The 12571-nt window shown below is 34.1% G+C and overlaps 3 protein-coding genes across 3 annotated transcripts; 1 reads left to right on the forward strand and 2 right to left on the reverse strand.

The window, feature by feature from the left end:
* Window positions 1-1500: 1500 nt before the first annotated feature.
* Window positions 1501-3562, reverse strand: LOC11406105 (hydroquinone glucosyltransferase). The gene has a single exon (XM_003629400.4). The coding sequence runs from the start codon at window positions 3371-3373 to the stop codon at window positions 1958-1960; it is 1416 nt and encodes a 471-aa protein (XP_003629448.2). The 5' UTR covers window positions 3374-3562; the 3' UTR covers window positions 1501-1957.
* Window positions 3563-3888: 326 nt separating this feature from the next.
* LOC11411334 (AP-3 complex subunit sigma) lies at window positions 3889-8791 on the reverse strand. Its single transcript, XM_003629401.4, has 8 exons — window positions 8634-8791; window positions 8448-8530; window positions 8311-8353; window positions 7711-7772; window positions 7153-7249; window positions 5141-5211; window positions 4652-4743; window positions 3889-4434 (listed from the first exon to the last, which is right to left on the reverse strand). The coding sequence occupies exons 2-8, from the start codon at window positions 8514-8516 to the stop codon at window positions 4368-4370; spliced, it is 501 nt and encodes a 166-aa protein (XP_003629449.2). The 5' UTR covers window positions 8517-8530; window positions 8634-8791; the 3' UTR covers window positions 3889-4367.
* A 2662-nt stretch (window positions 8792-11453) lies between these two features.
* Window positions 11454-12330, forward strand: LOC11406106 (protein N-lysine methyltransferase METTL21A). The gene has a single exon (XM_003629402.4). It carries the CDS (start codon window positions 11547-11549, stop codon window positions 12282-12284), a length of 738 nt encoding a protein of 245 aa, XP_003629450.1. The 5' UTR covers window positions 11454-11546; the 3' UTR covers window positions 12285-12330.
* The last annotated feature ends 241 nt before the right edge of the window (window positions 12331-12571 follow it).

Here is a 12571-nt window from a genome sequence, read left to right on the forward strand (position 1 = left end):
GTTTTAAATAATTAGATTTAATTCAATATTATACTTTCAAAGTTAAAATGTTTAAAACTCATTCTTTCAAAAAAAAAATAAAGTTAAAATATTTAAAATTCATGTAATTGTTTAATATAACTCAGTAATGAATTTTAACCTATTCTAATTAAAAAAAAAAAAAAAAAAATCTCATGTGGCATGGCTCAAATTCCACTTAGAACGGTTGTAAAATGACCTTTTTTGTGTCGCCATTATTTACAAAGCCTTTAATGAATGCCATAAAGTTTAATTTGGAGGATGTTAGCTGAGCCGGATAAAACCGTAAAAACCAGAACACCATACACTGCAATGCTTCAGATGAGATGCAACTTTCGTCAACTTTAATGATAGTGTTGAAGAGATTTGAGGCGTCATATGTTTCAAGTTTTACTAAATTTCATTTTCTTTTTCGCAAGATTTAAAAAAATTCTTGACCAAAAAAAAAAATTCATTTTTTTTCATTGGAATTCAATATATGAATTTTATATTTTTTAAGTGAATCGTAAATACAAACTAATATCTCGAGTCGGATAAGACTACAATAAATGACAAACTTCTCCCTTAAAAGATTTAACATTGTTGCAATGTCGAAGTTGAGTTCAAATTCAAATCTCTAATTACGTTGAAAGATATCTCTTATCATTTTATCCAAATTGGTCATGGCTTTTAAAATTTTGATATTTAATTCAATATAATCTCATAGTTTGGTACTTTAGCATTTAAATTCAAAGTTTGGTACATGGCATTTTAAAATGTTGGGTTTCAAGGTAAGTTTCTTCAAAACACCAAGTGTGCCATAAATTAGTTTCAAATGTCAATATCATCAATTGAGTAAAAAATATTATGTTTTTTTAGACAAATAAAAGATAATATCCACCTGAAAACTCAAATTCACACACATTAATTTATATTTTTGACAGGGATTTGTAGACAAAAAATTAGTACAATATTAAAATCTTCTTGTCATACTTTGATGCCGACCTTGAGATTTGATCATTTTATTTTACTCTCCACATGCAAATCAATTAAGGTTTTTTTATCTATGGATAGCTCATACAATTTAATGTTTGATTGTCTCATCCATTGATTCCATTCCAAGCACCAGTCAAAAATAAAAAGGAAAGATTCCATTCCAAGCAATAATTTGATTTTGTTACATTTTATATGATACAATCGGTATCGACACATTTTATATTTTATCCTACATCCCCACAAAAAATATCTTAAGAGAGGCCAGCTGAATTCATTTTACATTTTATTTATGAAAAATGATAAGTGTTTTTAGAGTACATGTTAGTATACAAAATAGATAAAAAAAAAAAAAACTATATTTTACATTTGATAAGCAAGTCTGGGTCCACTGATAGGTAGGCAATGACTTGGTCTGTTTTTTTTTTTTTTTTTTTGTCAAATAGCAAGGGTTGTTAGACAAAAAGATAGATATACTAATTGTATTGAAATAATAAAAAATAAAAAAAATAAAATAAAAACTGTATTGACCATCTCATTATAAATGAAAATGCTATACATCTTTTAGTTAAAAACACAATATAACATAAGATTCCGATTCTTTATAGAGAACCAAGAAACATGGATTGTTTCTTCTAGTCACCTAAAATGAATTTTTCACTCTCGCACACATTCTATTATTCCACCAATACTTGATTAAAAATGTTTTTAACATCCAATTTTCCCTACATCTGTATAGTTTTGATCACATCCAAAATTGTGGTTAACTCAATTGACTATACAGTTAATTTAGATCACGTGCAAAATTATGAAATTGTGGTTAATTATGTCGTTGAATTAACCACAATTTTGACCGTGGTCTGAATTAACAATCTACTAAAATGATTTAACCATACTTTTGAACGTAATTAATATGTCGCAGATGTAGAAAAAATTAGTCTCTAAATAAAATTACCAATACTTGTTTTTACTTTGCATTGCTTTCCATTCGAATGGCAAGTTGAGAAAGTACCCTTGTGGAAGACCCATCTTCTGCTAATGCACAAGTAGAAGCATATTTAAGCTCTTCAATTCTTTGTTCAATTTCACTCCTTTCTTCACCAAGCATTAAATCTCTAATCACCTTAGCAATTTCCTCTCTTTCTGCAATGCCACTCTCATTAAATTTTACCTTCAAACCCACCTTGAGTCCCTCTATTAACAAAATAGCATTCAATCTTTGCTCGCCAAACAACGGCCAAGTTATCATTGGCACTCCCGACGCAATGCTCTCGAGTGTTGAATTCCAACCACAATGTGTTAAAAATCCACCAGTTGAAGTGTGGCTTAGGATTTGAGTCTGTGGTGCCCAAAAAGAAACTACTAATCCTTGTTCTTTGGTTCTCCCTAAGAACCCACTTGGTAAGTATTTTAAAGGGTCATTTTTAGCACTATGGTCACCTAGAATTTCAGAATTATTAGGTTCTCTCAAAACCCACAAGAATTTTTGACCACTCAGCTCTAACCCTAAAGCTAGTTCATTGATCTGCTCTTGAGATAAACTTCCTCTACTTCCAAAGGACACATACAAAACAGACTTTGGTCTTTGATTCTCCAACCACTTTACACACACCGATTTGTTTAACTCATTTGAACCGGTTTGTATGATCGGTCCAACGAGATAAACTAATTGTTTGTTGTTACTTTGCTCCTTTTCCATTAAGGCTCTCACTGTGCTTTCCTCCATTTCTGAGAAGCTATTAATCAATACACCATCAGCAAGAGAGAATCTCTTGGTTTGTCGAAGAATTGTCTCGTAAGCAATACTAGACCGATCTTCAAAAAAAGTACGAGGGAGATCTTGGCCGCGAATAGGTGTGCAACCCGGAATTTCAATAGGTTCAACGTGATCCATGTACTCACCCGAAACTTGTTCGTCAAGTATTGGCAAATGCAAGTGTAGTGAAGTTGTCATGGCAGAAACAGGGAAGTACATGAAAGATAAGATGTTGAACTCTTTCGCTATTTCTAATGCTTGGTTTGCAAAAGGATCAACAACTATTGCTACAACCGGTGTGGTTGAAGTTGAACAAAGCAAACTCAACGATTCGCGAAAAGATGGCATGGATTTAGTAACACCAAGTTCAAGTTGCATGGTAACTTCTTGTGGTAGGTCTTGTTTTTTTATTGGAGGGAGGAAAGTGCAGTGTATGGTTGAAGGAAGAGATTCAAGTAATTTGAGGGTGGCTGGGATAGGTGCATCAATGGTGGGGAAGATGCAAGTGATTTGGAAGTGGTTATGGACTTGAATGAGTCTCTTGCAGAACTCAATTACAGAAGATTCATGGCTAAACAGAGGGATTGATGTTACTACTATATGACTAGTTGGTTTTGTTTCGGCCATGGAATGGAATTGGAGAGAGAGTTGCTAACTATAGATCAGTGATTTGGTTTATGGTTTATGAAGTTGCTCATTTAAATTATATATATTGTTATAGATCTAAGACATTTTTTTAGAGTTTAATGCTAGACTGGCTCACACTAACTAACTCAAAGATAACATTGACTTGGTTTTAGTATTTAGGGGCTTGGTATTATGATATTGATAGAAGTATTCACAGTTGTTTAAGGGTGATTAATATATGTTGGAGGGGTCTAAATCTCTTGCCACATAGATCAATACATAGTTTTTTTCTTTGAGACAAGTAGACCAATTCATAGCTGGCAAAATTATTTCTTTTCGACAAATTTAACACATTATTTTATACATACTCGTTTGATGCAAGTTATATATTTTATCCTATGGACGGCCAACTATTTTATTGCATTTAAGTTTGGTAGCCTAAGAGAATGAATAAGCATTCTAGGCAAAAAAAATTATAATTGTGCCAATATCCTCAAAGATGTTTTTGCAATGTATTGGATAGAAGGATCATCAAATCGATCTACCAAATTATATTAACAATTGCACAAGTAGTTACTGTATGTTACAGGATATCCAATATTCTTTCCGAGAGTTGGATATCCAATATTCTTCATGAATTACAATATGTAGGAACATATTTATACAATCTCAACCATTTCAAGGCAATGCAACCAAATGGATAAACCAAAATTGGGATCTGTTGGGAACATTGAATGGCCAGTAAAGTTGTACACTGTTCCTTGGATCAATAAAAGGTAGGAAAATAAAATTTCACCAATTGCTTATCAAACTCATCAGTAGCAACCATGGTCAACTCAGCTGGTTAAGGGTGTCAGTTTTTGTTTCAGTTAGAAGAACAAAATCACATCCAACCCGACTTCCCTGAACAGAGATACTTTGTTTTCCAAACCATGCAGTTCCTTTCGTAAGCTTAAGTGGAATAGTTCCTTTCGTAAGCTTAAGTGGAATTTTACTACCGCGACCTCCAACTAGAAACGGATTTTGGAACAAGATTGATTGCACTGGATGCTGCTTCAAGCCTGCTTCACATATAATAATTAGTACATGTTTTCCACAAAATGTGAAATTAAAACAAAACAAATGTAAAATAATTTATTTCATTTTTCACATGATTCTATTACGGAAAAAACATTTAATAAACTATTATTATGCTGAAAGTGAAAGTTCTTTAGTTTCTAGTTAACTATAATGTGAAAAAGATTAGCCATGTTAAAAACCAGAGGAAAGAGAGAGCACTTTGTTATTTCTTCAACAGCCTTCAGAACCTCAGCTGAACTTGTCTCCAACACCTGGCCTCCGAAAATAATCTCATCTAATATAGTATGCATCTGCAGGCAAACTCAATTTTAAGGATCACAAAAATGGAAATTTAAGATGCAAATATTTTTGTATTGACACTATTGAGCTATTAAGCAAAAGAGTGGATTTATTTCCCAAAACAGAAGGATGCTTCCAAAACAACCCATATTTAGTGAAAAATAAAATATCACAAAAGTACTGTCAACTTCTTGACTGAGGGGCAGCTCGAAACAAAAATTTGTTTGAGAATTTAACAAATCAAACTCCAGAAAATCCATTAATATGCAGCAGAATATGTTACCCTAAATCATAATACAATTTCTAATTCATTGGTGCTATAAATTAGATTGCTATATCAAGTCAGTTTATGACGACTGATACGGAATATATGATTTATAGTCAAGAGCACAAAGCAAACAACCTTACCTTACTATAGTTGAACACTACGTCAAGCTCACAAACATTTCTGAAGCATTTGTCCAGTGTTTCAACAAAGACTGAAGGCAGAAAGGGGCAAGGTAAGCAAATCGCCACACTAAATTAACAATCATGTAAAATTGCAGTAGCAAAATATGACTGGTCTTGCATAATGCAAATAATTATTCGACTAGAATACTTCATAAAACATGCAATACAGTTGAAATGGTTAGATAAAATGACTGAATTAAGTTAAATAGATTACTAAAAACTGTTGACTTCCACAGCTCCAAAAGTAAAAATTGCAAAATCGCAAAAACATTTAGCTCAAATAATAATTCAAATCAAGTTTTTCAGAAAAAGGTGTGTTTTTGTGCTAATTTGGCATTAGAATCAACAACATTTTCCAAGCTTATCTATGAGAACTAATAACTTACCTACCCCAGAACTTTTTTCTCAATAAAAAAATCTAGAATATAAATCTGCTGCATATCATCAATTGATCTGTCAATTCTGTCTGCATGCTTATTGTGTACGAAAACAACTAAGTGACATCAAATGAAAATGATGTTTGGTCTACTACATATGTGGATTTCAGTCTACTAGAGATTGGAATGATCAATAATGGGAACCACCGTCAAAAGAATTATCTTTTAATCAAATTAATAGGTAAACCCAATCATATCTTTGCCATTTTGAACAATGCTAACATTGTCGGTTAATAACATTCACTCTTTTAAACAATGTTACGACACTTCTAAACCTCTCTAACTTACAGGTTATAGATGATATGCAGCAGATTTTCAAACTTTTGTACTTTTCCCAAGGTTTACGTCGCATTCGACATTGAATACCAATGGGTGTTTGATTCAAGATATGTAAAGTTAATCGTGAAAAGGGAAGCTTGATATTATAAATCTCCTACAAGTGTCATTGAAGGTAGACCATGGAGGAAAGCCAAAAATCTGCCATATAAAGCCGCCATAAAGCGGCACAGGCACCGCCGTCTTTCACAGATTGGCCATGGTGGTTGTCAAAAAATCTGCCACTACAATCTGCCACGGTGCCTCCATGGCCGATATTTGACAACACAAACTCCTACTATGTGCAGGTCTCATGGAAACAATCCCAACTGTTGTGCCAAGGTTCCCCTTTAGGGAGTGTGAATTATAATTATATAATTACTATTTTATGTAATATTTACAGGGAATAGCTTTCAAACTTTATTTAATTATTTCAGTTAGCTTTTGGATAGTACGGTATGTTTGAAGTACTAGAAAAGTTTCTCTCTTGTCAGCTAAGTTTTATTATGACACCTTCTATTAAGTTTCCAAGTGTTAAATAGATTATCAGTTCAGACCCACAAGGTTCCAAAAATTATAACCACAATTTTGTAGTTTAACTCTAATCACCCCGAGTCCTCAACCTATCACAGATATAAAGCAGCTTCTATTGCGGTCTTCCCCTGCATAAATAGCGAGGGGAGAGTGCTCCCTTGCGGTAACGTTGAGTGCAAGGTTATGATGTTCCTATTATTTCCATTCAGTGATGATACCAGAAAGTTATGAAAGGAATAATTCATTTGATCTGTCAATTCTGTCCAGTTTTGGGGAATTTGTTTGGAATCGAATTCTTGGGTTCCTGACAAATTATGTGTAAAACCAGTGTTGCACTTGCATCATTGCGCTACAATTATTTAATTTTAAAATTGAATGTTATTATAATAGATCATTAGCAGGCTTAACAGATTTCTATCCACAGTCAATTAAAAATCTATGGAGTTAAAATATCCCTACTCCCATATAATATTGTCGGATCATGTTGGCTTTCAGTTGTCAGTCAAATGTTTGTAATTTCTGTGAGAAATTTCTCAAGACAGAAACAGTCTGAAACCCAAGAACACCAAGGGATTGCAATTAACCCATTACTATGTAAAATTATTTAAATAAAAAAAGTCACCTTCGGATTTTGACCCCTAATACAATGCAAAAAAGAAAAACAAAAGTTGTCCAGGAATCTACCTTGTATCAAATCAAGCATAGCGAGCTCATTCTCAGACCCATCAAATATGAACACAAAGTATAGAGTTGCAAAGTGCTTGTAAACAAGGCGAGCATCCTGAAGTATAATAGTCAACCAAATTAATATTCTTGCTATGAAAAAGCATATGATTGTTAAAATAAATTAACAAAGTAACACCAACATTAATTGGCTATCCAAATAAGAAAACTACTATAATTGAGATATGAGATCAACAGTAGGTTTAAAAGCCTGTCACTAAATCTCAATAAAGCACACATCCCACATTGGTCCTTCTTCCAAAATCTAACTTAGTTTGAAAACAAGTTCCAAGTAACTTAGTTCTAGCTCTGCTCAACTGCCTCTTTCAACCACATGGCACAATAACATAAATCATTTTACACATTGTGCGATACAACATCAACAAACAAAGCCAAGAAAAGGCCCTAATCACAATTTTTTTTTTAATTTCAATGTCCCATTAATGTTAATTAGGATATAAAAATTATGAAGCTGAAAGAGTGAAACTACAGCAAGTATAAAATGAAAGAACAAATTACCGGGCCAAAGAAGGACTCAGCATCCACAAAATTGCTAACATGTTCAGGTCTACTGCATAAGACTGCAAAAGCAACAAAATTCACATAGGAAACCAAGTTCGAAAACAAAACAAACAAACAAACAAAAACAGTAGGAGCAAAATCACTAATCTAGCCCTTGACTTTGTAAGACGCTCTCAAATAGGTTCCAGAGATTATAAACATTTCAAAAAGACCCCTGACTCTATTAAACTATCAAGTCGGTCCAGATATTCTAACAACTTGCTATATATTTGGTCCTTATATTCAACCACTTGATATCAATTTAGTGATTGTTTGGATATGCGGAAAAAGCAGAATAACAAAGCTGCAAAATGTAGCTTCTGTGCAAACGGCTTTTATTTTTATTTTTTTTCACTTCCACAGCTACAACAAACACATCATTAGTCACCAATATACTCTCAGAATGACTAATGTAAGTAAAATTTGACAGCGTTCGTGTCAGTGACCTTTTTGAAATATTCAAATTTTAGGGACCTATTTGAGAGCAACCTTAAAAGTTTGGAACGAAATTGGTGGTTTACTGAAAAAAAACATAGTTCAAGGATGAAAGAGATAAACCTGCAAAGACATTTCGAATAATTTCCTGCTGCTTTTCCACAGGCTGATCAACCACAACACAAAAACAATGTTATAAAATTGCATTCACATATAAAAAAATTGAAATAAAATTGGCAAAGGCATTAAGAGAAATGGACCCGAAATTCGTAGAATTTAGCGAGACGAGGCTTCCCTTGTGTGTTCATCACAAGCACTGCGCTTATCATCTTGTTATTAACTTCTGCAAAAAATGAGAATTATGAAAATGAAGCGAATCGCGAGATGAATAGGATCAACTATACAAAGAACACTGTGTTCAGAAGGATTTAGGGATCTGGAAGTACCAGTTCAGTCGCCGGTAACGATGCCGGCGTGGAGTCTCTGATCGAACTAATCGCCGATAGTCTCAGTTTGAAGAAGGATTCGCCAAACTAATTTTATGAAACGCACCGTTTCAATAATTCACACTAGTTTTAGGCCCACTCCGGCTTTGCACGATATATTTTATTTTATTTTCTTTCGGAGAAATAAAATTTGTTAAATAATCCTCCTTAAAATAAATTCATAAATAATCCAACCACATTTTTCTTACAAAAGTTGAATTAGAATTTTGATCCTTATCTCTACGCCCTCATGGAGTTGAAGAAAAAAAAGTTATCCTTAGTGCAAGTGTTAAGGACAGTGACGGATCTTGAATAAATTTGTTGGGGGTATCAAACTTCTATGGAATATATATTAAACAGTTTTAAGAAATAACAACAAATAATAACTAGTCTAATGGCATAAATTCTTTGAAAGCCACAAGAGATTGTGGGTTCCAATTTTTTTTTTTTAATACAATTTGTAAAAGTAAAAGATAAAATATGTAAAAAAAACATTAGGTAGTGTTGAACCCGCAAATTGTTATTAATATAATACACCTAATATACTCCCTCCGTCCCAAATTGTATGTCGCTTTAGGAAAAAAATTTGGCCAAAATTATATGTCGCTTTACAATACCAATGAAATATTTATGTTACTTTTCCTATTATATCCTTAACTATTAATTACTCTCTCTTCTTTCAATTATTTCATTTATCTTTTCCATACCATTTATTAGGGATAATTTTGTAAAACAACTCATAATTTCTCTTCCCCACGCAATATTAATTACATTTCTTAATACGTGTGAAATGGCCAAAACGTCTTACAATTTAGGACGGAGGGAGTAGTATATAAGGGAAATCTGGGGGATGTCATGGCACCTGCCTGTCCCTTAGAAGATCCGTCATTGGTTAAGGATATCGAAAGTAGTATATATATTTTTTTTTGGTTGTATGAAATTCAATAATATTTTTATTTTAAAAAAATTAAATTTTTCTCTTTTTACCATTTTTTAATGTAATATTTCTATTTGCATCTTCTTAACCAATGTCTTAAGAGTATTTTTTAGCATTTCCTTTAAAAAAATATTTTGCTAACAAGTGTTCTAAAGACATTGTTTAAAGAATCTATAAAAAAAAAATCTTGAAAATACAAGTCAAACAATGTAAATGTCATACCTACACAACTCTCAATGTAAAAATTACTACATTTACATGTTTAAACAATGCCCTAATGACACTTGTTAGAAAATCTATAATTTTTTTTTTTTTTTTTTTTTTATGATAGAAAATTTAGTGAATCTTGTTTGTATTAAGGACCCTCAAAATCAAAGTATCTCTTAAAACTAAGATAACACTAACATACATTCTCTATGGTCTTTTTTTATAAGAGGTAAATTGGTCACCAAAAGTTAATATATTTGGTCTATGTTATGAATCAAATACATCAACTTTAGTTAATCCATTTGTCTCTTATAAAAAGGAATATAAGGAGCAGTTAGTTATATTTATATGGGTCTTGTTAACGAGTGTTTTCGAGGACTCTTTAAGCATACCAAATTTAACAATTATTCTTTTAAAAAGTCAACTATTACAATTTCCAATGTACTCAATACACAACTTTTCATAAAGAACTTACTAATTAAAGTGCTTAAAGAGTGCCCAGGAGCACTCGTTAACATTTCTCTATTTATATATTTTTTCACCCAAAAAGAGGTTATCGTGTTGACAACAACATTGTAAGTAAGAATCAACTGAGATAACTTTCACTGGTTATTAATGTGCTTTTTTAGGTTAACCTTCGATTTTTAGAGGAAAGAGGTCCTATTAATTTGGAGTTCCACAATGATAAACTTAATTAAAGATATCATTCGGAAGAACCCAAGTTTAATTTCCGGTAAACTCCGGAATGATTCATCATTAGTTAATGTGTGTTTTGTTTTCTTCCCAGCCTACAAATGGGTTTCCTAATATAAACAATTGTGCGATTAAAATTTGAGTTATTATTCATGGACACACTTTTCCCATACCACCCCATATACACCCTCCCTCGTGTCTTTAAATTATTATTTTTTTATTAAGCCATTAAATCATTCTCTCTCCACAAACCTCTCTTTCTTTCTCAGTAACAAAAAAAAAACCTCTCTTCCTCGCAAAGTTGTTTCTCTTCTCCGATCACCCTCCGCCTCTTCCGCGTCGTCGCCGCTGGAGTTCCCCTCTCTACCCTTTCTTCGCCGTCGGCGTCTCCCCCTCTCTACACTTTCTTCTTTGACGGGGATAATAATGATGGTTGTCGTGTTTTGGCGCCCGAGTTGGGAGTAGTGGTACAGATATGAGCGTTTTGATGTCGGAGTTGGGGTGGCGGCGTAGATTCGAGTGTTTGACGCAGGGAGGAAAACGTTGGGAGTTGAGAGTGGTTGTCGTTTTTCCTCGTCGTTTCTGTAATTTCAACGCCATCAGAACTCGTCGTCGCTGCCGGTGTGGTGGTCGGTGGCCGATGCCGATGACGGAGAGAGAAGTGTCTGAGACATAAGGGAGAAGACGAAGTGAAGAGGAGAGAAATGACTTGTCTGGGAATGTTACAGAATTGCCCCTTATTTTTTGTAGTTGGACAAAATTGCCCCTATATAACGAATAAAAAATACCATGTAAGAGGTGCACAAAAGTGGGTTACCACATGAGTGTGTTCACCTATCACCACTCTTAAAATTTAGAATTGGATCAGGGAACACCATACCTAGTGTCTTATTTACCATTCCATATTCAAAGAGAAGGGACAGAAAAGTAAAACCACTTTAGAAATATGAGTATAAAGTATAAAACCGGGATTCCCAACCTCAACCATCCTCGACGGCTGCTGCTATCACAACAACACAAAGTCAATACTCGTCAAAATGATGTCTGACTCCGACGAAGAAACAAACCCATTCCCCACCGTACAACCCAATCTACTACCTAACCAAGAACTACTTCAAACCCATTTCCTCCATTCGATCCAATCAACGGTCACCATTCGCTCACTCCCATCTCAAGGCCTCTCCTTCCAGCTCTGGCCCGCCGCCACCTCTCTCGTTACTCTCCTCGACAACCACCGCCTCAACCCCACCACCAGCCCTCTCTCCACCGTCCTCTCAACCCTCCACACCCCACCACGTATCCTCGAACTCGGCTCCGGCACCGGCATCGTCGGCATAGTCGCTGCCGCCACACTCGGAACAAACGTAACCCTAACCGACCTCCCTCACGTCGTTCCCAATCTCAAATTCAACGCGGAAGCTAATGCAGAAGCTGTGGGGTCCAACGGTGGGAGTGTTACGTTTGCATCCCTTAGGTGGGGTCATGCTGCTGACGTGGAAATGATTGGAGGAGAGTTTGATGTTGTGATAGCTTCAGATGTGGTGTATCATGATCATCTTTATGAACCGTTGATTGAAACGCTGAGGTTGATGTTGATTAAGAAGGAGATTGTGTTTGTGATGGCGCATATGAAGAGGTGGAAAAAGGAGAGTTTGTTTTTTAAGAAAGCTAGGAAGTATTTTTTTGTTGATGTTTTGCATGTTGATGCTCCTTGTAATGGTTCTAGAGTTGGTGTTATTGTTTATCGTTTTGTTGGGAAAAAACTTGTAGGTTGATGACTAATACAATTTCGTTTGGTTCATTGGTTGTTGTTCTTGACAATGATTTTGTTAATTTTCCAAATCAGGCATGTTCAAGTTTCATTGAATCTGGGTCTAAAGTGTGATAAAAATAACTATAAGTGGAAATGATTACTAATAAGAGACATAGAAGGGCCATTTGATTAAGATGTCGGATTTTATATGTCAAAGTCCCAAGATTCCATGTAGACATGCTTCACTATTGTATTGACTTTAATTTAATTGAAAAATAAATGATTAAAATAATTAATCTCTTGGATATT

This window comes from Medicago truncatula, chromosome 8, assembly GCF_003473485.1.
Source record: "Medicago truncatula cultivar Jemalong A17 chromosome 8, MtrunA17r5.0-ANR, whole genome shotgun sequence".
NCBI lineage: Eukaryota > Viridiplantae > Streptophyta > Magnoliopsida > Fabales > Fabaceae > Medicago > Medicago truncatula.

Coding starts and splice junctions, on each gene's coding strand:
- LOC11406105 (XM_003629400.4), bottom strand. CDS start 3,373: ATGGCCGAAACAAAACCAACTAGTCATATAGTAGTAACATCAATCCCT.
- LOC11411334 (XM_003629401.4), bottom strand. CDS start 8,516: ATGATAAGCGCAGTGCTTGTGATGAACACACAAGGGAAGCCTCGTCTC. Junction 7,250..7,710: donor CTGAGTCCTTCTTTGGCCCG/GTAATTTGTTCT, acceptor ATTATACTTCAG/GATGCTCGCCTTGTTTACAA. Junction 4,744..5,140: donor TAGTGTTCAACTATAGTAAG/GTAAGGTTGTTT, acceptor GTTTGCCTGCAG/ATGCATACTATATTAGATGA.
- LOC11406106 (XM_003629402.4), top strand. CDS start 11,547: ATGATGTCTGACTCCGACGAAGAAACAAACCCATTCCCCACCGTACAA.